General features: G+C 39.2%; 1 protein-coding gene across 1 annotated transcript in view; it reads left to right on the top strand.

The window, feature by feature from the left end:
• The window catches only part of NT5DC1 (5'-nucleotidase domain containing 1), a 126,951-nt gene extending 101,380 nt beyond the window's left edge, over positions 1-25,571 (top strand). The window contains exons 9-12 of the mRNA XM_039731567.1: positions 7,000-7,118; positions 7,945-8,103; positions 14,202-14,370; positions 25,331-25,571. Coding sequence (XP_039587501.1) covers positions 7,000-7,118; positions 7,945-8,103; positions 14,202-14,370; positions 25,331-25,446 — 563 coding nt within the window. The 3' untranslated portion in view covers positions 25,447-25,571. The remainder of the gene's footprint in view (positions 1-6,999; positions 7,119-7,944; positions 8,104-14,201; positions 14,371-25,330) is intronic.
• The last annotated feature ends 292 nt before the right edge of the window (positions 25,572-25,863 follow it).

Here is a 25,863-nt window from a genome sequence, read left to right as displayed (position 1 = left end):
CAGTATGTGCAAAATTATGCATGCTCATGTCTCCTATGCAATCATTATTCCCTTTGAAATAACATATTTTAGGGAATTGAAAAAATGAAAAGCTAAGGACCCTTGCAGCAGAGTCCCTATATTGCTTTATGGGGATACATTTTTTCAGGATCATTGTCTATTCCAGTTTTCATATATATTTTATACTTGAAGTATTAAGATATAGGGGAAAAAGGTCTTAGTTTTTCTGTAACTGAGGATTAAAGAACTTTTGTTCTTTTTTTGGTCCTTGGTGTTTGTTATTTTGTTAAGTCTAAGGGCAAGGTAAGTGATGGCAGGGAGTTTTTCCCCAGTTTTTCCCCAGTTCAGTGTCAGTTTTCAGTGGGGAAAAGTATGGTCAAAGAGCAAATTTCAATATGCCTTATTTCAGGAGGTATTACTAGAGAGACTTAAAAAGTTCTGATAAACTGGAAGACTACAGACTACACAGTGCAAAGAAGATGCTTTGTGTTTCTCACTTTGTTTTTAATTGAGAAATTGAGACATTTTTCTGAAGTGACAGGTTAGGTCAGAACTGTCTGGTGGCCCTCATCTCATCTTCTCTGTTTCCCTCCATGTTCTGCTTCCACCTCATGTACTCCCTGGTAAGACCAGCTATGGACAGGTGCTTGAACTGACCTGTATATTCCTGGAATGTTTATATCAGGGGTTTTTTCCCAATTACCTACCTTTCCTTACTTACTTTAATTGGAACTGCTTTCTGGAAAAAGCTGTCTCTCTCCATAATTACATAGGGATCTCTAGGAACACTATAGTACTAATTTTAACATGATTATTTTTTCTGAATATTGGAAGTTCCTCATTTATAAGACTCTGGATCTTTTTGTAAAACTAATGAGATTCAGAATAAAACTGCTCTAGAGGGAATTTAGTTCTTTTCATTCCATTTTGTACCTTTCCAAGATCCCAATTTAAAAAAAAAAACAAAAAAGAACAAGAAAAGAACAAGAAAACCCTTGCAAAATACATGCAATGAAGAAGTGAAATTATGTATTTATGTCCATGTTACCCTTACAGAGTGTGTTTTCTTTTTTATAATCGCAATTAAATAAAATTACAGAAAAATCTTGCCAAATTTGCACATGAACTACAATTAAAAATGAACTTGTAGGAGAGTCATTTTCCAAAAAGTGATTTTTCTTTCCTGAGAAAAAAAATGGCCTTGCTTGTATTTCATCATATCAGTGTTTCAAACAGAAAGTCTTTGTTAGCCACACTGTTTCTAGGAAGGCAGAAAGTTAATGCTTTGACAGTTTTGAAAACAAATTACTGTTATTTTCAGTTCTTGTAACACAGCAATCAAAACCTTCTAGAGAAACTTATTTGCTGATTCTTCTCTAAAGAAACTACTGACTTTCTTATAAACAAGTAAAACTTCAGAGGAACTGAATTGCTGACGTCTCTAAAGGAACTACTGATTTTCTAGAAAACAAGTAAAGCTTCAATCTTATCTCTGCATAGCCTGTTACTTGGCACAATTTAAGCAGTAAGGCAGATTTTTAATAAAAGTGTAAAAGGTTTTGGTAAAACTAAAAAAAATTTTTTTTTTAAATTTCTGTTCAGAAGATTCTGTGGTTTTTATATATGCCCAGGGCAATTTGAGAATTGCTTGAGACTAAATAACAAATATAAAATACGCAAATAAAAATACTCAAAGTACAAATATTTTGTACTTTGGTTTTACCAGGCCATGAAAAATAGTGGAAAGGCAGAAGTCCTTCCTGAGAAAAGTAATTGTTGATAATGTGATAAACAGTACTTATGAATTATTATGAAATAGTTTCTTTTTTTCCACAGGGTGGTATCTGTATTTTTTCCTCAGCTTTATCTGTGGTGTTCTTCCAGAGCATTGCCAGTTTTTGGTAGTACTGTTACTTAGTCTTCCATATGACCGAACACACTCATTTTGGGATTGCTAAGCACAAGAAAGATATATCACTGCCTATGTAAATTTTAAAATCATGTTCCAGTTTTTAAAACTGAATTTTTACTTTGATTAATTCAGCCTCCATCTCACCAACTACAAGCCACCCCAAAAAAGGCAGAATGATGCACAGAAAGGGAGGTGATCTTCAGGCTTTTTCTGGGGTGTGGTGGGGGAAACAAAAAAACCCCACAACAAAACGAATTGGACAGCCAAGAACGGAGATGGCTGAAATCACCAGTCACTTTGGGAAGCCTTAACTTTTCTTTCAGCACATCAAGATAAGGGAATATTTTGTTCTTTATCGTTTCCCTGCAGTCAGACAGGGGGCTGGCAAGTGTTGGTGCACAGGCAGATGGATTTCACAGCTGCTTCCAGGGCACAGAAGTGATTCAGGGATGGTAAAACATACCCTAATACCTGAGTGAATTGTGGAAACCACACAGCAAAGTTGATTGGTCTATACATAGGAGTTTTGGGTGATACACTAAGGGTACCCACAGGGTATGAAGTTTTACCTTCAGTAATCTTGTAAGTGCTTGCTTTCTTCATGGAAAACATGCCCACAGGGAAACTCTACAGCTTATGTCATTCCATCTTGTTATACCTTTACAAGTAGAAGAACTCACCTGTGCAGGTCCCTTTGTCTTGTCCTTGTAAAATGATGCACTTTTCTGCTCTGATTTCTCTTTTGGAAAGGAGTTTGTCTTTCTTAAGTGAGCTCAAAATGCTATCCAGAATCAGACTGTGTTTGCAAGTCTGGAACATAACCCATTTTTTATATTAATGTCCTCATGGTCTGAAATGGCATTATTTTAAATTGCAGAGAGGGGTATCAGTGTGATAGTTGTGGACCATAGAATGGATTTGTTTTAGAGTAACCCCCATGTTGGTAACCAGAGCTTCAGCGTGCTGAACACATGAGCTCATCTGCATGAGGTGCCTGCAGGCAGAGAGAGCCCACCAGAGCTGCCCATGGGCAAGAAGAGGCAGGAGCAGCTACAGGCACGAGCAGCTTCATAATTGTCACATGGTTTTTGTACTACTGTACAGCTCAAAGGGAAAAAAATAACCCTAATAGACAGTCTATCTAGGTTTGTGTGGAAAGAGGTTAAAGGCTGTCCAGAGAAAGGCAGAAGGAGGGGCTGTAGTGGAGCTGTATGTACGTTGTAGTTAAACCAGCACACTTCCAGTTGGCAGGACTTCTGGGCACCTGGAATTGCTTTCTTGCCCTGGTGTCTGCCCAGTCAAGTTGATGTGAGCTGTCCTCGGGCTCTTTGGTGAGTCACTGGCGGGTCCTGGCCCCAGTGTGCAGCCAGCACTCACTGCAGGGCATGCAGCCGGAGGAGCAGCGCAGGGTGGTTCCTCAGGGGTGACGAACTGAAGAAAATTTACCTGGGTGTAGGCGTGGCTCAGTGTAGGTGAGTAAGTTTTGAAGCATAAATTTGCCCTCGTCTTAACTTCTCTCTTAACCTCGTGCTTCCCAACCAAGGGCCCAATCCCATGGCCTGAGGTCTAACAGTGTAAACAGCAGCCAGGCTGGGGATAGATCCCCAGGTTCAGACCCTATCCATCTCAGCAGGTATAACCCGTAAGAGGACACAGAGCAGATGGCACTAAGCAAGCTGTGCAAAGTCTTTCCCAAAAAGTGAGTCTTTGCCAAAGTAAATTACCCTCAGTTGTCATTTAAATGAGAATAAGCTTCACTGATTACTTTTTGCATAATCATTCAGAATGAAACCAGATGTTCCTCAGGCCATGCTTTAAAGCTGCAATGCATATTTAGAGGTAGGCAAAAAAATTCTCACAAGAAAAAGGATATTGAGTCTTGTTAGTGAATTGGTTTATCTGAAAAAAACTTACCTTTTGTTGGTGATGAGAGTATATTTCTGAATCAGAAACCATTTCTCAGCTTTAGACAAAGCTATATGGAAATTGCCATCCCAGCAATGTTAATATTGCCCCAGCATGAGTTAAGCTTTCGTTTGTTTTTAAAAAGGAACAGTAACTTCCCTTCAGGAAGACTGCTCTGAATCACAGTTAGGTTTGGGCAAGTGTTTTAATAGAATGATTTTCTGGGTTTAATTATTTTAATTTTACTTGCTTGGTACATTTACATTTCTTGACCTGGCACATTTTCAGTCTACAGCCGGGAGTCTGGTCTGCAGTGTTGTATGAGGCTTCAGAAGGAAGCAAATCACTCTATCTAAGTCATCAGAGAAATTCTTTTTGGTTATCCAATCTGTTTGAAATTGTCAGGACATCTCCTTTTCCTCCTAGCTTATAAGACCTAAAGCATCCCCCCTATGTAAGTTTCTTCCTGCTGGAAGAATATTTATAGCATTTCTGACCTTTGAATGAACTTCTAAGAATCAATAACAGCAAAGTGGAAAGCAGGGCAGCATCAGTTTTCCTCTTGACTAAGTGTAGCCAGCGTTCAGCTTGAAATATCTAATATTTATTAGGAACTACCATAATCACATTTATGCAGCATTTTTGCAGGAAACTTGCAGATTTCTTCAGCGCTGTCATGTAGCTACCATCTGAAGCATACAAGACCAGAGCCATTGGTGTCATTGATGGGTTTTTAAGTTGTTGTGTATCAATTTTTTACTTGGCAGAACTTCTACAAAAAGCCTTGAGAAGTAGTGCTGAAGAATAATTTTCTTAACTGTACTTTGCCACTGGATGAATGCAAGCAAATTAGAAACTGTTCTCGTTAATGACTTGTCATAGCTGAAACACCATCCATTTCCTTCCACTCCGGATTAGAGTGATAAAATTGACAGTCACCCCTCGACGTGTGAGCACAAGCAGCCATATGAGATGGTTCAAGACAAGATTTGTCCATTCAGAGTTGTTATCCCTATGACCCTACAACTCAAATAATTTAAAGGACCTTTCCTAATTCCTCAAATTTATGAAGTTCCTTCCAAAATCGAAGTGTTCCCATAATGAACTAGACATTGCAGTGCTGTTTGCTGCCTCCTTCTAAATAGGAAATTAATTTCCCTTTATTTCATTGCCTAAAATCAAAGTTTTTTGATTAATTAAATCCTTCTCCAGAGCTGGCACCCTAGAAAATTCTTGTTGCACCGTCTTTTGCTTACCACAGTTCCTGGCCAGCTGGTTCAGATTGTGGAGCATTAGAAGCCTAAATTCTAAATGCCTTAAGTGAGATGAATCCCATTGCTAGGGGAGACAGTAATAGCTCTCACAGAGAGAGAGGTCTTCTACCTTGTAATTAGAGTGAATTGTTGCAGCCAGGACTTCCCCTCATGCCATTCCATAGAGGTGGCAAGCAGGGTTTTGCTCTTTCCTGGAGCCTTCTGAAACTGCTGTAATACATAGGGCTTCTGTTTGCAAATGCAATGTCATTATTTAGAAAATACCTCATAAAAGCTTAATTTAGTCAATTTTTCTGATTGACTAAATGGAGAGACAATGACAACTATACAAATCTTCAAAAATTTCAAAAAACTTTATAGCATCTCAAAAGAGTTGTTTTCATAGATTTCTTTTTCTATGTCCATGTCAGTTGAAGATTGTGTCTACTTGTTCAGCCAACCATCAAAATATGTCTAAAAATACAAGGAATATAAAATAAATTTACTGTTACGGCAACTTCTGTTTGTTCAGAAGCTGTTTGATCAAAGGTTTTAATAGTCAGGAAATTAAGGGGTTTTTTTAACGGATGCCATTGTATTTATTGTTATTGTAATTAGTGTTACATTCCTGAAGGAGAACAAAGGAAAACATTTCCACACAAGTTCTACATGAATTGTTAATGTCTACTTTGAATTTCCTTGTTTTTTCCTAGTTTATGAAACAGCCTTAATATAGAATAATTTTGTCTCCATTTCTTCAAATTTGTGGAGTCATAATACTAAAGAATGGTTTCATTCCTCTCTCCACATACCCATTTCCCTCTTTTTGCTTCTTTTTAAATTTCTTTCTAAGATAATGTATTGCGCCATGTACCTCTTCAGTTCTCTTAAAACATAAAGCTATCTTAGCATTTCACTGTTCTCCAAAATTTGCATTTCAGCTTTCAGCAGTCTCTAACCACATAGAAGTTGCTCTTTTCCTCTTATTCCTAACACATTTTAAGTACTTTGAAAAATTCTGTAAAGCAAGAGAAAAACTGAATTTTGGATGTTACACCTAAGTCAGATCTAAGTTCTATATTGGTTTCTGACTCTTCAGTCTCTAGCATAAAATTAAGACATGGTTGAGACTAAATAATAAAATCAACCTTTTGTTTCACCAGTTCAATAGACAAAAGACATTAATATTAATACTTCTGATGAAATTGTTTCTCGGTTCATTGAGACTGCTATTTTGGCTCCAGCAAGAAGCTAAATTCATCTGGCAATAGCACTTGGATTTGAAAAAGCAACAAGGTTATGTGGACACTGAGACAGATTCATGCTTTGAAACTAGCCAGAGACAAAGTTTATGGCAGAGCTGGGTAATGACCAGGGAGTTTCAGTTTCTACTGAATTTCCTAATTTGCTGACACTGCCAAAGTGGGTGCATGTCTATTTGAATTATACCACCATCAGCAACATTGGGGCTGTTGTCCACTCATCATTTGTCCACTCATCATTTCTTCAAAACAGTATGATAACTGGAACTGCTCATTGTTTGTGCTGATCCAAGGCTGGTGAATGCCCTTAAGAGCTACTTCCGTCTGTTTTGTTGGGTTTATGTCAGTGCTTAAAAACTGTGGGTCGTTTTTGTGCATCATGGTTTCACCTTCATCTGTAAGTCCATGAATTTAAGTCCTTAGGTCTTCTTCTGTAGCCAGTGCACACAAGGCTCAGCTGCTTCTTTTCTCACAAGTGTCTGCCTGCCTCCAGCTACCAAACACCTTGACTGAATCCACAGTCAGTACCAGAACTTGAGCCAGACACTGGAGCTGGTTTAATGTCAAAATGGACCAGCTGTGCACAGGCAGCTTCTCACACATCTCACGAGTACAGGAGGATGGGCTGGTCTCACTAACAGCATGCAATTTGGCTTGGTGATTTCAGAAAATGACGAGGAGCAGGAAGCTCTGCTGTCACTGGACAAGCCTGGTTGGTATTCCCAAGGTAATGCTATCCAGCTTTATGACCTACTGAAGAAGATGACTGGCAAGTTGGATCCCAAGGTATGTTACAAGTGAGATTCAGTCTTTCTGAAAAAACCCTGTTTCAGTCAAGAATTCACCAAACTTCCGTTAAAGTTGTTGATGTGATTGGTCACAAACTTCTCTTCTGTTTACACTTGCTGCTGTCTAACAGCCTGTAGCCCAGAGCTGGAAATAGCATATTTGTCTTATTGGTAGAATATGTAAACTTTCTAGATGTAAACTTTCTGTATGCAGGGTAAACATTTCAGCAGCTTTGGGAAGAATCTGGTTGAAATCAGGAAATGTCCCTGAGGAAATAGATCATATAGATTAAAAGATGGCATCACTGAAAACTAGGAGTATGTTAAGTACAGGTCTGGATAGGTGAAAATGCCACAAAAGATGGTGTAACGGCATTTTTCATAGTGAATAAATTTCTCCCTGGACACAGAAGAGTTTTGAGTCACCAAGAAAAATGTTCTGTCTTGTTTCCAGTGTAGTCTAGAGCTTGTTCCAGTTTAGTGTATTTTTTTGGTAGTCTTTCTACTGCTTCCCGTCAGGCTATTTCTGTCAGCCAAAAAACTCACATACACTTCCTTTTGCTGGTCCCTGTTAGGCATCTCTCTCCAATGGACCTGGAGGGTGAGAGCAAGGAGGTGTGTGGGGCCAGCCTTTCCCTTATGAAGCTGGTTGAAGATAAAGCCCTAAACTTGACATTAATAGGATCTCTGCATGTCTTGACCAAGTGTAAACATGAAAGAATTTTCATTAGGTCATTTTAAGGTTCTTTTTCTCTCTCTGAAATACAGTTTGCTTTTGTTTTCCTCATGTACAATGAACTTCTAATTTGCTTCTTCCCTCACAGGTTGTTTATTTTGGTGACAGTATGCACTCAGATATTTTCCCAGCTCATCACTATAGCAACTGGGAAACTGTCTTCATCTTAGAGGAACTTCTAGGGGACAAAGGTATAGTGCCTGCAAAAGCTGAATCTGAGCCCTTGGAGAAGAAAGGAAAATATGAGGTAAGGGTTCCTGCAGATGTTTTCTGGAACAGAATAGAGTAAATTACAAAAAAGCCTCTTGTCACCTGCACTAAGGATGAACCTGCTTGTCTTACCAGGGCGCTGGCAGCACCAGATGTGTCCTCCTTGTCTTACCAGGAGGATGCTGTTCTGTCCCAGCTCAGCAATGTGTGGGTGACACAGCATCTCTACCTAGAGCTAAACCAGGGATCTCAGAAAAGGAGCTGTGTGTGCTCTCCCTTAGCAAGAATCTTTTTAGTAACAGGATCCCTCCATCCCACAGGGAAAAATTTCAAGCCCAGTTATCACAAGTCCAGTGGCTGAACTCTGCTGAGTTAATGGCATTTCCTTGTGTGTTGTGACCAACTGTAAACACAGAGGAATTTTTATTACATTGTTTTGAAGGTTGCTTTCGCTCTATGTGAAATATGGTTTGCTTATGCTTTCCTTATATACAAATAACTTTTAATTTGCTGCTCCCCTCACAGGTTGTTTTGGTGACAGCTGTGCTCAGATAAGAGGGATGGCTTCAAAATCTGGCCCAGTGCAGACTTACTGATAGTTACCTCAGATAAATAATATAATTTTCAGGTTGATCACAGTTGGAAAGCAGGGCCTTAGCCCTGCTGTTACCATTTAATTCTCCCTCAGAAGGTGGAAAGTAACTGTGATTTATCCTTTCCTCTGCTGCCGAAGAGCAGAGTGGATTGGAAGCAGCACTGAGATGGGTGATGAGGCAGCACTGTACCTCCAGCATGTCCCATGTAGGAACTACAGTGAGGCTTCACTCTCTGTTTGGAGTGTCTCTTCATTTCATATGCTACTAAATAAATAGGTAATTTTTTTCTAATTGCAAAGAAATACAAATGCTTATCACACTTTTCTTTGTAATACACTAAACTTTATTTTTCTTTTAAGATAATTACTCTTCGTGATTAAAAGTTAACTTACCAATAGAAAAGATTTGGGGGTGCATTTATACTTGGTATGTTTTTAATCCAAGTGTTATAAAGTTCCTGTTTTTAATGGAGAAAAGGGTCTCTTCAATGGACTAAAACAATATAGATGTGATATCTGTATCTTATTTTTTTAATAGAGATATCTCATATTTTCCCCCACTATCCTGATTTCTAAACTAAGGTCAGACAAGGACATTTCAGTCACTGAAATGAGGAAATGTAATCATTAATGTTTAGGATTTTTCCTGGCTTGTAAAAAAAAAAAAAAAAATTCAGTATCCTATCCAGAGAATGTGTTTCTCAGTAGGAAGGGAAGGTCAGGGAGGAAGAGCTAGTAGTACATACAGGTTAATACCATTTTATTTAAATAATTAATGCTTTGAAAACAACTCAAATCCTCCATAAATGTGTTCATTCTCTGACTGGAGATTCTGCTGCATTGCTGCACAAAACCTAAGGTTTGGGGGATTTGTTCAACATGGTTTCTTAAGCATGTTCAATATATGCTTTTGAAGCACACATTTTTAAACAGAGAGGCAGAAGGTGGTTCTTTTCATGGAAGTCCAAAGAGTAATGGGTTGATTTGTTTCCGAGCCCACGACGATGATTTGGTTTTCCTTTGTTGCGACACCTCTGCTCGACTGCTCACAAGATCCATCGTCTCTATCGCAGCAGTTGTCAAGCAGCAAATTGAGACTTTTAGACAGGTGCTTGACATTTCACTGGAGCTGTAGCATTCTTGACAAGTGATTGCAGTATCTCAAGGAGACACCACCCCTACCACACACAACCCCTGTTCCGTTTACATCCGCCAGCAGTGACAGCGAGCAAGCAAGGGAGAAATGAATTGTGTTGATTAAAGGAACCTGAACCAGGGGGGCCGTGGCAGGTCAGTGGTGTTATTTCATTACCATGCTGCTCACTGGAGTCTGAACAACAGGTCACATCCATATCTCTGCAGTTGACTGGGCACCACTAACTTAACAGGACTAGTTCAAAGGGACTCCCTTTACAAACCTATGAGAGTTTTATTTTCATTCCCCCAAGCAACTTCTCCCATTAACCCTTTGGTTAAGAAGGGAGAAAAGCCAGTTCAAAGGATTGTACAAAGTCAGGTGTTTCTGGAAAATTAATCACAAACAGATTAGATTTCATCTGGTTAATCAGCCTAAGCATTCATTGGCAATAAAATACAGTACTACTGTAGACATTCCATGCCATGTGCAGTGTGCAGAGAGGGACTGAAAATTTAATACATGATGCAATTCTCAATTCTATCACTCTTTATTAAATACTATTAAAGTAAGAAAGTATTACTTTAATTGGCAATTGCATCTTTCAGAAAGAAATGACAAAAATCTGGTTTTAGTTATTTGACTGGTGTTTCATCACTAACAGTGTGAGGGGAAGAAAACAACCACCTAACACACCAAGTGGGAGACTTGTAATTTCCATTTTCATTTGCAGTTTTTGTCTTTTCCCTTCAGTTAAATGCATGATATAAGCCAGATACACATAACTGTGAAATTATGGTACCAACTGCAGTTCTTTTAAGTACATGAGTCATAACCAAATAAGCAAGAGAATAGCAAACTAAAAACTATTTATGCAGTTACTTGGCTCCTAAGTAAATTGCAGCATGCAGGGTGAATAAAAATACAAGGCATTGTGTTGAAATAAGATTTCCCTCCTTCCTAGAATTGGGGGTTTGTTTGTTTGGCTGGAGGCTTTGCTTTTGCATTCTGTTCTTTAGATGTGTGATCAGTTCCATCAATGAAAACTCAAAAGGAAAGCTGGAATTTGTCCCAGGATTTTGAGGAAGATTATTACAGAGGAGCTGCCAGTGTGTAAATGAATGGCTTATATGAATGAATGGAGCAGAAATCAAAGAATTAATTGGTGGATATAGATGATAATTTTGTAGTTAGAAGGGAAAACTTAATTTTTACAATATTGCCTAGTGACTGGTTTGTTGTAGAAGTCAGGGCTCTTACCCCCTGTATTTCCATTAACTCCCTTGGTGTGACCATAGACAAGGTGATTTCCTTTATTCCTTTTGGCTCTGTTTGTCTCTTTATTCCTGTTTATCTTTGGCACAAATCTAACAGTAGTTCCAGGAACAACCTGATGTGCTGTTGTGAAGCCTGGTGAGTTAAGCAATATTCCTAGAGCAACACCCTGAAGTGCAGCACATTTTATTTTAAATTTGCTTATAGTAATCCCTGTTGTAGTTTAGGTGCAATATTCATGTGTGAAATGTTTCATATTTGCATGATGTGTAGGAGGGCAGGTTCTGTGCAACAGAATTCAGGCCAGTGGCTGGCTTGTCCATTGGTGTGGTTCAGGAACATCCCATTGTCATGGCTAGCACAGCTGTGCTGACAGAAACATCTCAAGCACTATTATACCAGAAAAATTGTATTTTGAGCATTGATTTTTTTCTGGCATCAAGAGTCAGTGGTGTGTAACTACCTCGGGACAAAGCATAAAATCGTCAGTACCATCATTCATATTGGATGCAGTAGAGTATTCCTCTGGCTCTGTACTTGCTATGGCATAGATGGCAATTCTGCATCTAAATAAAGCCCTTAAAAATACTGTCAGCTTGATCTTCCGCTCCTGTCTTCTTTACATCTTTCTTTCTTTCTTTCATCCCTGTACTAAATGAAGAAAATTTCAGAGTTTGGCTCCCTGCTAATTAGTATTTTAAAAAGGTCATTTATAAGCTGACAAATCAGTGTTACCCAAGGGTCCTATTAACAGTAACTGATTCTGTCTGTTTTATTAACAGCAGGGATGGTAGCAAGTACTCCAGGTGCTTTGACTTTGTGGAAGGAAGGCCCTGGAACTTGGGAATTTCTGGTACCATCCCTATTTATCTGAAGTGTAGATGTTTTTCCCAGTCCTTGTACCCTCAACTGACACAATCAACATCTGACCTGCTGCTGTCTGACCAATATGCCAGAGAGCAAACCCATATGCCTGGGGGATTTGCATGAGAAAGAGGGATTGCCCTGCACTTTCCAGGGTCTGCTGTCCTGCTGTGAGAGCAAATTCTGTGTCTGGGGACTGAAGGATTGGCTGATGCACCTTCCAGAACTCCTCAGCCCTGCTGCTGGGCATGTGCCTCCAGGCATGTGAGCAGGCACAGTGAGAGGAGGCTTTTGCCTCATTTCACAGACATACAGATTCATGGTGTGTGGCCTGTCCTTCATTGCAGGCTACAATGTGTGCTGCAGGTGAGATAAGGACATCTTCAGAGCATCAGTTAGGGATGGTAGGTGCAGCAATGTCTGATGTTCCTAGGGATGTGGTCAAAGTTTTGACTGCTCTTTCCAAATTTTAAATCAAGATTTAGCCTACCAGACCGGCCCTGTCATGTGTAGATAAGCCCAGCAGCAAAATGATGGAAGCTCTGCACCAAGTGACTTGATGGCAAATCTCATATCTAACTGGGCTTGATTTCACTAAGGGCTTGGGTTGTAAATCCAAAATTTAACTCCCTCCTCCTTAATAAGGAAGAAAATCCCACTCTAGAATCAAATTTCTCTAAAAATTAGTTCATTTCCTCAGGTTACATTTTTAATTGTCTACTGAACAACCATTCACTTCAGAAAGCAGAACCCTCACATCTTTTCTCTTGTCAATAAACAGGACCCTGTCTTTTGCACAAATGCTTTTGTGGGCCAGTAGTGGGGTTGTTGTTTTGATTAATCACCTGAACAGCTGTAACAGCCTTTAGAGTTTTCTGCATGTGTCATCCAGCTGGCAAACAGATTTTAATTCATCAGAGCATCTAAACTTAATTATAACTGATGTAAAGTCCTGGGATTGGCATGGAAAGATAAGATTTACTGGGGGGAAGAAAGAAAGTAACATGCTGTCCCTTTGTGTAAGGCATTAAAAAAAAAAAAAAAAAAAAAAAAACCAAACAAAAAAAAGCCCAAAAAAACCCACCAAAACCCAAAAAAACAAAACAAAACAACCCCCCCCCCAAAAAAAACAAAACAAAAAAACCCCACAAAAGCCCGGGTCTTCAGTTAAATGCTTATTTTGAAACAAAAGATAGGAGTTTTTTGCAATTTTTTTGCTTCAGAAGACAGAAATTAATATCCACATGTGTTGAAATCAGTACTTCCTCCCTCATCTATACTCAGAGGAAAAACTGTAGCACAGGCTCAGGGAGAGAGTGGCTCTGTGTTTACTGGTGTGGTCTGTTCAGCTGCCTCAACCACTTCCTTGTGATCAAAAGATACAGACCTCTGTCATAAACACAAACAATTCCATCAGATTCTCAAAACTGTTAAGAGAGAGGTTAAATGGAGAATGAAGTACAAAAGTTCACAAACCTGGAGGCACAAACTGCAGTATTTGTTCTGTGCTCTGCAGGTCTGAGCGTTACTTTGCACACAAATTACTTTAACAGATTTTCTATAATGTAGTTTTGTTTCCCATTTTTTCATCTTTCTGTAGCTGTGTCCTGGCATTTTTTTCTGATTGCTCATGGCAGTTTATAGCAGGTTTCAAGATGAACTTGTAAAAAGTCAGTTTTCCCAATGCTGCTTTAATGGTTTATTTAAAAAGGATGTTGTTGTCTGAAAATACACATTAAAAAAATTAGTATTTCAAAATTTTCTAGGCAACCAAATGTCTCTCCATGGATTCTGTGGCTCTGTTTTCACTCATTCCTCAGCTCAGAAACAGATAACACAGGTGGCATGATGCATTCTTTGCAGTTACTCCACCCAGCATGAGGCAGCTCCTTGTCCCCCAGGAGGAGATCCCAGCTGTAACACAGCCTCTCCAGCAGAGAAGGACAGCAAGCAATTCACACTATCATAAACAGAAAAACAGGGAAAATAGAAGGGGTTTTCTTAAAAGGTTTAAAAAATATTTACAATTAACGTTTTATGTCCTAGGGAATCCATAAATTGTATAAACAGGAACTTGGGCACTTTTGGGAAGAAGATTGTTATTGTATTGTTATTGTCTTTATATTTTAAAGTTACATTGCTCCTGAGATACAATATAGGCTTCCCAGAGAATCAGAAAAACACTAGAGTTCCCTAAACTAATGCTTGTGGATAAACAGAGATTTTTTTTTTTTTAAGCTTACATATTTATTTATTTTTCTTTCAGGGAGATCAGCTCAAAGTTCCTTACTTCGTATCTAAACAGTGGGGCTCTTTCTTCATGGACAGATTGCCAGGCCTGGAAAATGCAGAGGAGACCTTAGTTCACACGTGGTCCTGTAAATGTATTAGCACTTACAGCACTATTGCAATCCCTAGTCTGGAAGCAATAGCAGGTAAGGAAGATGTTTGGGCTTTTTTCTAATGAACATGCAGCATTCATAGTAAGTTTGCAGCGCTGTATATTTTTTGAGATTACATGTATCTAGAATACATTCAAAATACTCTGTTCATATGATGCAACACTTAACACTAGTAGCCATTGATTACTTTGATGTTTGTGCTTTTAATTGTTACCTGATACACCAGGGGTTTTGTTTGTGCCTGCAAATAGGAGTTGTTTAATTGATTCACTATTGGGGTGCAACATTTACTGGACTGTAGATTAGTTCCTGAATTTGGTCCCTACTTCCCCACTGTGATGTGTTGTTTCTACTTTCAGTGGTGAGATACATTCGAAACAAACAACATACAAAGTTACTTGGGACTGTTATACTTACAAAAGTGTTTCTCACTGATCTGGCTTGTTACACTTCCCCTATCAGCTTACAATAACTTTGCAGCTACAGAACATACCTGGGATTACAAAATGACGATGAGGACCCCCCATGTGCTCCATCTATCATTTTGCATTACGGAACTTTGTAGATACCCATACCTAAAGGAATAAATGAATTATTAAATGAATGAAGAATACAGCAAGCATTTACTTTATTAACCCCTGCATTCAGCATCTGTTGCCTGCTTCGTGCATAAGACCAAGGAATAAAAGGTTTGTTGCAAGAGAGCATTTCAGGCTTGCCTAGCAGTGACTTCTGCAGCAGGACATGTGATAGACCTTTTCTTGGCAAACATATTTTACACGTGTACTTACATTGTATGGATATCTCAAAACAGAACAATCACATAATGCCACAATTTATTTTTGCCTCTGATATTTGTCATTTTACAATCTATTTCAGCCTAAAGACACAAAGCACAAACATACCAAGAGAAAATGCCAACAGAGAGATAATTGCCATAAAACTCCCATCTAATACCCTTTCCAGGGTTCTGCTGTGGCTTGCTTTGGAAGTGTTGACCAAGAGAAAATGGTCAGCCACAGTCTGAAACTCGCCTCCCAGCCAGATTCCCACCAACCACAGCTCAGTTTAAAAGACAAGCAAGGCCTCTCAACCTCAAATGTATGACAAGCTTTCCAGCTACAGATGAAAGGGTGCAAACCCATAATGCATATCTGGGCAGTTAGGGAGTAGGATACCTGCCTGCCCTCAGCACTGGAGCTCCTGCAAAGCCTGATTCTCCATGAGGAGGGACACCATGTGCTGTCCCTCACTGCACTGAACCACTGCTGGGGCAGGGAGTCATGTCTGTAAAAGTTAAATCCCAGTGCTAAAGGACAGGGGAGAAATAATGTTTTAAACTTGCAGCTGTGTGCTGGACAGCAGACTCAAAGTTGAAGGTATGAGAACATCTCTGCTTTCTTACAGAAAGCAGTACTTCTTGTTTGTCTATGTGAAAGAGCAGATGTTCATTATTATGGATGTTAAGGAATTCCTGACTCCTCTTGAATACCTTGTCTGACTCCTGTCACAGCAAGCTGTTGAGAACCCCTGCTTTGCCAAGCCCTGAAGTTTTTGGCTGCTGCTGTAAGTCATGTCTTAGCTACAGCTATTTGCTAGAAGAGATTGAAATGGGTTATGCAAGTGTGATGCTCTCCAGCTTTTCCTTTCCCATTCATCTGCTTCAATTACCAGCAGAGAACTTCCCAGTGCCAAGCTGCAAAAACTCAGGCCTTTCCTCAAGATGCCCTGAGCCCAAGCGTGCAGCCAGGCTGCCACCATGCTGACCACATGAGCCCAGCTCCCAGCCAGCGATGTGTGAGCTCAGCTCCGGCTGGCTCAGCCTTGGCAGCACCTCGCTCAGCCTGACCCAGCCAAACAAGCTGCCACCTCGCTGGGGTGCACTGCAGCCTCCTGGGAGCTGGGGGTTGACAAGGGCTTCTCTATCAACAATGTTTATCTGGCTTTTGTACACCTCCCTGAGCAGTAGTAAGTGCCACGTACAAGTCAGGATGTTTGTGGTCTGCAAAAATATTTGGTGAAATGTGGCAGATGGCTGCAGTGCTGGCTTTAAGATTGATTCTTGTCATTTGGCTGCAGTGAGTGTCTGTGCATAAAGAACAGCTTGGTTTGCTTCTCAAGACATATTGAAAAAGATTATTCCAAAGACTATTCAATGTAACTTAATGCTAGTAACTCACTTACTCAATACCAGTTCAAAGATGCATTAGCTTCAATCTCGCCTCTGGCAAGGAGGGTGTTACTGGTATTACAGACTGTTGCACCACTGTTCATCATCTAAACTCTCCGCAGATTCCCTGAAGAGAAACTGGCATTTTCTTTGTGCATGACAGAGTATATTTCATTTATTGTTAAAATTCCCCAAAGGAGACCTTCTACTATTCCTTCTCTGCACTTCCATCGGTTTGGATTGGAAATCAGATACATGTTATATTGACAGTACATGGTTAATAAAATAGTGGAAGCCAATGTCCCTGCTTCTATTTTACATGCCTGACTCACAAATCCATCTGTTTCTCCACTTTTCTGCTGTTGAGTCTCTCCTCATTTACAGCTCCCTTACAGATTTTTAAAGCACAATGATATCATAAGAGAGAATTTCCAAACTGGGATCCATTACCGTGGGAATGTTGTTTTAGGGCTCCTGCATGGAAATTAAAGGTGTAGGGGGTCTCTCTGAAAAATGACATTCTGCATAAACCACAGTTTCCAGCACATCCTTCTCCACTTCAGAAGGTTAGGTGTGAGCCAAGTAGAGGAGGATTACTCTTATCTTTCCTGCCTGAATAATCTGAACTTCACCTTCAAGGACAGCAACCTCTGACCACGTGACCACATTTTCAGATCCCCATGTTCATAATTGTATTTCCTGCATCATACAGGTATTCCAACAGTAATTTCAACAATTTCAAAAATACCATTTCTGACAGATCTTTTGATTAAGAGTTCTTCATTGAAAAATATGATACACATATTTCAAGCTAATGCTTTGCCTTTCAATCTCACTATATTTGGTATTTTTATAAAAGCCACACTTCCAAAAATTCCATGAGGAGTTTTAGAGCTATGGAGGGGATTTTTGTAAGGGTTTTTTTGTTTCCTTCATTGTAAAGAAAAGGTTAAGAAAGTGGGCTCTAAAATGTAATAAGGAGAACATACAAAACTTTTTTTCTAATTTCATAATTCTTAACCTAATGTTGTAAATTTGTCTCATAACCTCTGACTGGTGAAGTTTGTCATAGGATTAAAAACTACTGCAAGCAAGAAAAGGACATTGAGCGATTTTGCAGCTCAAGAGAATTTCATTTCAGAGAGGAATTAGTGCAAATATAAATGTTTTATGGAGACAGAGTTCATTTCACACTTTGGAGATTTGATAACCAAGCTTGTGTCATGCATGAGTATAATGCATTTTTTTTAATCTTGCATGCAATATGAAATTGTATCAGGGTTTGCCCATATGGCTGCATAAGTTTTTCTTCATGCCTTATTGTTATTTCAGTTAGCTAGAGCTAGAGACAAAATCTCCATTATAATTAACCAAAGCTGTCTCTTTAAAGATGCCTACAGATCCCTGCCACTTTCTGCGGGAGTTTGAGTCGTCAGCCTGCTTGCTGTATAAATATAATGATAAAATTGCCAGTGAACCATGACAAAGAAGTTCATGTTTCTGCTTAGAGCTGCAAATTATCTGCACAATGGGAAGCTCAAGGCAGCCGTGGCTGGGGCTCCAGAACTGGCAATGTGCAGGTCGCAGATACACGGGTCTGCCCAGCAGAGATCAACTACAAATTGCAAACTTCACACACCATCTTCCACATGTATTTTAAAGGTGAATGCCCTGGAGGAATCAACTGATATCATGGAAGACATGAATTTCCCTAATCTTGTGTACACTAATCACTGATCAACCATATACTACACTAATCGGCCATATACTGATTTCTGTATCCTGAGCAGCAACATTTGTAATTGTTGCTGAAGTGAAACAAAAAAAACCCTCATGTTTTTGCACCTTAGTTCTATGTTTTTTGTTGACATTACATCACCTAAAGTAAAATCCAACTCATTTGATAATTAAATTAGTCCTTCCTGTAACTAGACTGAAAACTGCTCTTATTCAAATGATACAATAATATATAATTCCCTTAAACACATAGAACTATCTATATTGTGCATTGCTAGTTAGCAGTAACCTTTCATATTTAATGCTTTATCTTACAACTGTGCTTTTGCTTGCCAACTTCAGTGTGAGATTGTATCTATACAATAGCATCTAAACACTAAGTTTATCAAAATGCTTTGAGAATTTAAACTGCTTTGGGAATTTGCTGTTACAAATAATAGTTGGTGCTACAAGGCCAAAGAGGTAATTTTTATACGTAAAGTTTTTATGCAAAAAAAAGGTACTCTTACACCGGGTAGAAAATTGGTGTAAATATACAGCAGTAACATTTCTGAGGTTTTCTGGCCCTGAGGTTTCATACAAGAAAAAAAAAAAACCCAGATAATAAAGATAACTGAATAGAGAGAAGATATGTGTTCTGAGTGTATAAACCGTATCTTGATCTATATGTCAGTTGAAAAGCATCAGATAATGTAAATCTGATTCATCTGTTCCAGGAAACTAGTTTCAGTGTTCTCCTTTTAGAAGAAAAAAGAAAAAACATGCCCAACTTAACCAACAAATATAAGGCATCTATTTTTTCATCTGAAAAATACAGCTGAAACTAAAAATAAACAGCCTTTTAGCCATTATAAAATTATTGTTCAATAAATCAGGACTAGTTTATAAGTCTTCAGGACCTAGTTACTTCCAAAATGGTCTGAGACCTCATCTTTACCACAGTGTTTGACCACTTGATAGTGATTTTCAGTGTAGAAAAGACAGTATGAGTGTATTACAGTTTGGTCAGGCTTTCCTTCCTCCTCCAGAAAGGTGTATTGACTTGTGCCCCTGAAGACCGTGTCAAATCATGCAGAACCCAAAAGATTACTTCCTAGCCAATAGCTGACAGAAATGTTCCTGCCGTCGTTATTCTGCTCTATGAGATGTCAAAGTACAGCCACCTCATAAAGATTAAAGGGAGAACTCATGAGCAACTCATTAAGAAAGGGGAAACCACTCAGTCATTTCTGCTTTAAAGTTATCCTTCAACTCAGGCAGTATAATTTCATTTGCAGGCTGTAACTAAAGGTATAATTGGGTTTTGACCAGATCACAGGCTTATGGGGTGGGTTTAGATTGACACTTTATAAACTCTGGTTGGAATACAAAGTGTTGATAATTTTTGACTGTGAAAACTAAGTAAATAATTAAATCACCAAGTATTGAAAATACTTGTCTGACCAGGTTGAAATTGTACATAACCTGCAACCTCACATGTCAGAAAAAAACATTGCTGGAAGAACATTTGTGTGCTCTGGACTGGTGTATAACATATTCCCTCTAGATTAAGATGGTCACACATGCACAAAAAGCTATGTAGCCTTGTCTTCATGTGTGTCTGTGGATTTTTATTTTAAGGTAAACAATGTTTGTCACCCCTCCAGATAAAAAATCAGGGAACAGGAAAGAAAGCATTTGTTTAACGAGAGAGGGGAACATGATGAGATTAACCCATCTCATGAGTTTGGAGAGGAAGGTTGGTCTTGGTGAGTTTACCTCGAAATGAAAGTAAAGGGGTGTATCATCTCTACATTTGTCTTAATGTAGCTCCTTCACAGTCTCAAAATGCATCTCTTTTTTGTTTGTTTTTTTTTTTAATCAACCAGAAATGCCTGCCAGCTCAAACAACTGTTTGTTTCCAGGCTAACTTGTTGAACCTATCTCAGAACCCCCTCCTCCTGCTCTAAGATCCAGAATGAGTCATTCATACACAGAAATTAATTAACAGATCCCTGAAAGACTAGCACACCCTGGTAGGATCTTGGCATTTTGTCAACTTTTTTTTATTTTAGCTTAAGTCTTCACCTAGATATTTCAAATTATTATAGTCCAGTATTTTCTTCTGATCAGTTCCATATCAAGCAAAGAACCACACGGGGCTATTTTCTTACAAGACTCTCAAAAACCACTGTTTAAACTAAAACAAAAATGAGAAACATTTCCCTCACAAGGAAATAATGAGTTTTCTCATGAAAACCCAAAACAGCAAAGGAATTTCTAAGGCTTTCCTTCACTGCAGACCCTTATCAGGCTCAGCTGCGAGTTAGTGCACGCCTTGTGCACAGCTGTTTTGCTCAGGAAGGGGTCAGCAGTCCCTTGGCCATAGGGTAGACCCAGAGTAATGTGACTTGTTATTCCCAAGATAATTACAGTAAAATTGCGCACCACAAGCAATCACAGCAGCCATAATGGGACAGTCATTCCATTTCCCCAGGCACTCATCCATCTGCAAAACTGTAGTGAAGCTGCTGCTGCACATATCCCTGCAGTCTGCCACTTGAGTTTTCTCCAATGGCACTGTCTTCTGTGTTAGATACCACAGAAAAGTAACCAATGACAAACCTCAGTGGCACTGAAACTCTGGCTCAGGCCAAGCTCAGGCCACAGATGTCTGCTGGCAGTGCCACAGGCATGATCTCCAACCAATACACCTGTGTTGGCAGAAGCTCTTACATAAGTGCCAGTAAAGCAGCAAACCTGCACTTTGACTGAGAGTAGTTTTAATCTTTATTCCTGCATGGCCAGGGGTAAACTGCACTGGCTATATCCAAACTCAGAAACTTTCTCCTGTGGAGCAAACCTGTATTGAGGACTCCCCCCTCTCCCTTACAACACCTCCCAGATACTCTCCTCCTCTTCATCTTCTGAGTTATGGAGTATGCAGACAGCAGCACTGACAATCATGTAATTGACAGAAGAAATGCTTTTCTCCTGCTGACTTCACTCTTTTGGGAGCATTGCTTTAGTACAGCAAACATCTGACCTCCAGTTTAGGAAAACCAACCTTAGAAGTTTTTCTAAAAATAACTGCTATCAGAGAAATCTATTTGTGGCCTTGGGATTTTTTGCTTTTTGCCTGTCTAGTATGCTCTCACATCCTGAGCTTCTAGTGCAAGTGCTGCTTTGACTGTTACAAAATATAGATGGGTCAGGAGATAAAAGACATTTAGCATTTAAGAAAAAGCAACACCTGTTACAGGTTACCCTCAGACTGGCAAGCCAGGTCATTCAAAGGCACAACCAAACTGGTGAGTTCCCCCATAGCAATTGTACTTACTCCACTGCTAAATAGTTATTAGAGGTTGTTATCATTAAGAAATTAATATTTTCTTTCAGCAGTGACTTTGAAATACAATGAAAAATTCACTATAAGCTTCTAAGCCAGCATTAATTATGGAAAGTCCTGTAAAAGGAAAAGAATTTATACTAGCTGATGGTTTGTCCTCTGCCCCTATAATTGCCTCACCCGGATGGTGAGATGTAAGACAGAGCTGTGATGGTGTTTTCTGAAATTTTGCACAATTAAGCAGTGTCAAAATATTTTTCAAACTTGGGTATCACTAACAAGGTTTTAGTTCTCTTCCTCGTGTCTTTTCCTTGGTGACAATCAGAAGGATATATTTGGATTCACTTAAGAACACAACCCTGCTGTTTACTAGGAGGCTTCTGCAGCATCTGGCGCCAGCCCTGCTCACTGGCAGGGAGCAGACCTCAGGGTGGGAGGGGGAGTTCTGCTTTCTGTAGAGCTTCTCACTCATCCCAGGGATGCTGCTATGGTGTCATGATGAAAAAATGTTGGCTTGGCTTTTGTTGGTCAATACTGAAAAATGATTCCTGACATTTCTGCTGTGTATTTGGGGAGAAATGTGTTTCAGTCTTGGACTGTGTTTTTAATTAAAAAACCATGATATCCACCTAAAGTGCTTAGTTAAGATTTTATTTGTTTAATCTATTGGTTTGTTCAAGGAAATGTTAAAAAATTAGAGTAGTAAGTTTATCAAGCAGGCCTATGTCTGGATTAAATTAAAATTGTCTTCCATTCAGTTACTCAAATACTTTCCTGATCACTCATTGAAAATATTACATTTTCCCTTCTTCTTGTGGTTTCTCTTTCTTGCTTGTGGGTGGAACTCCAAGTCTTCCTGTGATAAAAGCTTGTGGCATTGATTTAGCAGGCCTATACTAAGTGCACAGCACATGAGACAGTGAGATGTTGTAGCTGTGACATAAATCCATCCATAGCTCCTAAGTATATGAATGGATATGGGTAAACTTAAGTATCAGGACACAATGTAGTACTGGATCTGGATAACTGGAACACAGTAACTGACAGTAGCTACTGTTCAGATACCATTATTGTAATTTTGCTCACACCAGGGATGCTGGAGGCCTGTAGGGGAGGCAGGGCAAGGCAGGAGCTCTTCTGAGCTCAGGTGAAGCCACGTAACCTGTGAGGGCTGCCCAAGCCATTGGGAAATGCTGGCACCACTGAGTGGTCACCATCAAGGAAAGCAGTCTTCATCACTCACTTGCACTCAGGCTGGTGTGGGAGCAAAGAAAGGAGTGGGACAGGAACTCAGGGGGATACATCTGATAACTGGCATTTCTGTAGATCTAGGGCCTTCTGTATTCCTCTGGAACCCTCTTGGTATCCTTCATGTCTGATTTCTAGGAGTCTTTGGCTCTTAAAGGGAATATCTTCTTTGCCTTGGGTTAAAAAAAAAAAAAAAATTAGTCTGGGTGGAATTACCTAAGAATGATAGAAAAATTCTGGGACTGTGGTTCTCAAGAAATTGGGTAGAGTCAGCTAGTTCCTTCTTCCAGTCTCAGGCTGTATTATTTGTTCAAGCCTATTTAGGGCTTTTTGTGATAGTGGCAATACTGGATGAATTTTGTGCTGAATTCATTATCAGTGCAGGTTAGGACTCATTAGAGCCTTGTTGTCAAACTGCTCCCTTGTTGTCATATCTACCCCCTGCCTAATTCATGACTCCCCATCAGGGTTAGGTGCCAAGATGCAAAGGTCTACCACCACAGCAGCAGCTGTGAGCATGCACAACAGCAAACGCTGAATAATTTACTGGGAAAAAACACAAGAAAAACAACAACTTGGAAATAAGCAACTATTTTTTCCCAAGATTGGCTTTTTTTTATCGAATACTGTATGTTTTTGGTTTTTTCCATGCTTTTGTAAAATGCATATGGATATTTTCCATATGCATTTTACAAAAATAAAAGTTCATCTTCCAAAGTCAGCTTGCTGAGACAAAAGCAACATTTAAATTGATAAACCGGGGTATGAATATATAAAAATGTGATTATCCTCTTTTTGAGCATTTTGCATTGTATATAGAATGGTTTGAGTGTTTAAGCTGATTCTTGTAGTTTACCAAGAAATACTAATGACATTACCATTTTGATCCTGATGATTCTTTTCCTCAGCAATTATCAACTCTGTAGCAAGTCTGCCCCATTTGTGCTGCTCTTTGATTAAACTACTCTTGGGAAACTCCAGACTGCTAGATTATTAAGCTAGTAAAAGCTTTTTTATGAAAGTAACTGTATGACATTTGATTTTTATAGCTTGTAAAGATATTTGGAAATATTTGCTTTCTTTTTCCATTTAGTTTGTCATTTTTGAAACCTTTGTGTTAAACTGAGTGTCATAAATAGACTCAGCAGCCAGTAAATCCACTGGGCCTTCTGCATACTAGGAAAACATCTGCCTGTTCTGCCATGCTCACAATGAGCTCCAGAGATTTCCCTGACTCAGACAAAACGAGAAAATTAACTTCTTTGACAAGCTAAAATCACCCACTTAAATAATTCTCTTCCAATTATCTTTCCTCCTATTCTTACTTTATTCCAGCCTCTATCTGATTTTTCAGCTTGATCTAAGTACTCATTTGTTGCTGTATTATGTTTAATATGAGTTTGAAGCTGCAGACCTGGATGCTGTCCTGGTGCCTGCCTGCGAATCACTTGTGAGACAGAACTGGATTTCCTGTTGTTTTTGCTGAAACTACTAAAATTGTGGGTTTCTGTTTCATAGAAGCTGTTGAGTGGAGGGGGGGCGGGGATTGCAGCATGTAGTGACAGGATGTCACTTCTCCAAATTTACTCCAAATTAAATTTTAAAAATTGCAATTCATAAGTTATTGTACAGATAAGCCTAGTAATCGCTTTTATGCATTACTTTGGTTCTGTACAGACAACCTGGAAAGGAGCTAACGCTGTTTGAGGGGAAGTTGTTTTTTTCTTTTCATTTATTGGAAAGGGAATTTTCTTGAACTAAGTTTTATTTATATGTTTTTTAATTTGGTTTCTTGAACTTTGAGTACGAGGTGAGCACAGGAAGTATCAGTTTTCTGGCTGTGAGGGTGGGTGGGACACTGCTGGCAGCAGAGGCTTTTGAAAAGTTACAGAAAAGAAAGCTTTAACTGTTCAGAGCTATTTTAATGCATTCAGTGTTCTTTACAAACTGGAAGTGATGAGTACATCAAGTTACAAGTGCAGATTTCTAAGAATGCTTGATACAAAATGATGTTGTTAACACTGGACTGCAAGAAGGTCTAAGAGTGGGTGCCTTTTGGGAATCCTGCTTCAATAGCCGTGAAAAACAGAAAAAGGAACTGATTCTTTGTTTTGAACATAACCCTCTTGTGAGTAGATTGCTGAGATAAAAGAGAAGGATGACTACTTGAAGAATGAACTTAAAGGTGTATTGGGAGAAAACCTGCATCTAGGCTCAATGAAGATTTTTGATTAGTATTTAAGCATTCGTTAAATAATTTTCTCTGACTAAGATTATTTCAGCAATCAAGGAGCTGAATATCCTTTACTACAGTTGAATAAACTCTGAAAGTCAATCCTTTGAACAGCTGAAGATGTCAAATAAATGTGTAATCATGCAATCAGATTGAATTCTGATGCCGGTGAGCAAACAGCTCAAGGTTTTAAGAAGAACTGCTATTCACCACAAGCTTGTTTTTATGTGATACAGGCTGTGTTGCTAATCAGATGTGGTGTATTTCTGTCTTGCAGATTTACCACTGGATTATAGATTTACACGATTTTCCTCAAATAGTTCAACTGCTGGGTACTACCCGAGCCCTCCAAGAGCACTGCTGCCAAATGAGGACTCAGCGATGATGAAATAGGTTGCTGGCTTTTTCCTTAGATAACCCTGTGGCCCTTACTTAAACTGCTATCAAATGCTAATTGCTGAAAATGCTGTGTGATGCTTCATAAAATAGAGTGATGGATTAAAGCAGACTCCTGTGTAGATTTGTGTTTCACTTGTTTCTCTGGTGCAGCTGGAACAGGTGAGTGATGCATCCTTCTTTCTAAATCTTCTGACCACCGCTACCTTTCACAAAGTGCTGTTGGCTTTTTCCATGCACTGCCCACAGACTTCAGGAGAAATGTAATAGGAAAAGCTCATCCCAAGTTACATTCTACATTTTTGAGGTACTCTTCCTCAGCCATATTTCAATTAACAGTTGCCTTGGACAACCCAGGTTATCACCATACACCAATGCTTTGCAAGCTCTGAGGAATTTATTCTCCCACTGTGA

Source organism: Passer montanus, unplaced genomic scaffold (genome assembly GCF_014805655.1).
Source record: "Passer montanus isolate IOZ18808 unplaced genomic scaffold, ASM1480565v1 scaffold79, whole genome shotgun sequence".
In the NCBI taxonomy this organism is placed as follows: domain Eukaryota; kingdom Metazoa; phylum Chordata; class Aves; order Passeriformes; family Passeridae; genus Passer; species Passer montanus.
Note: the sequence above shows the minus strand (reverse complement) of the source record. Positions and strands in the feature narration are given on the sequence as shown.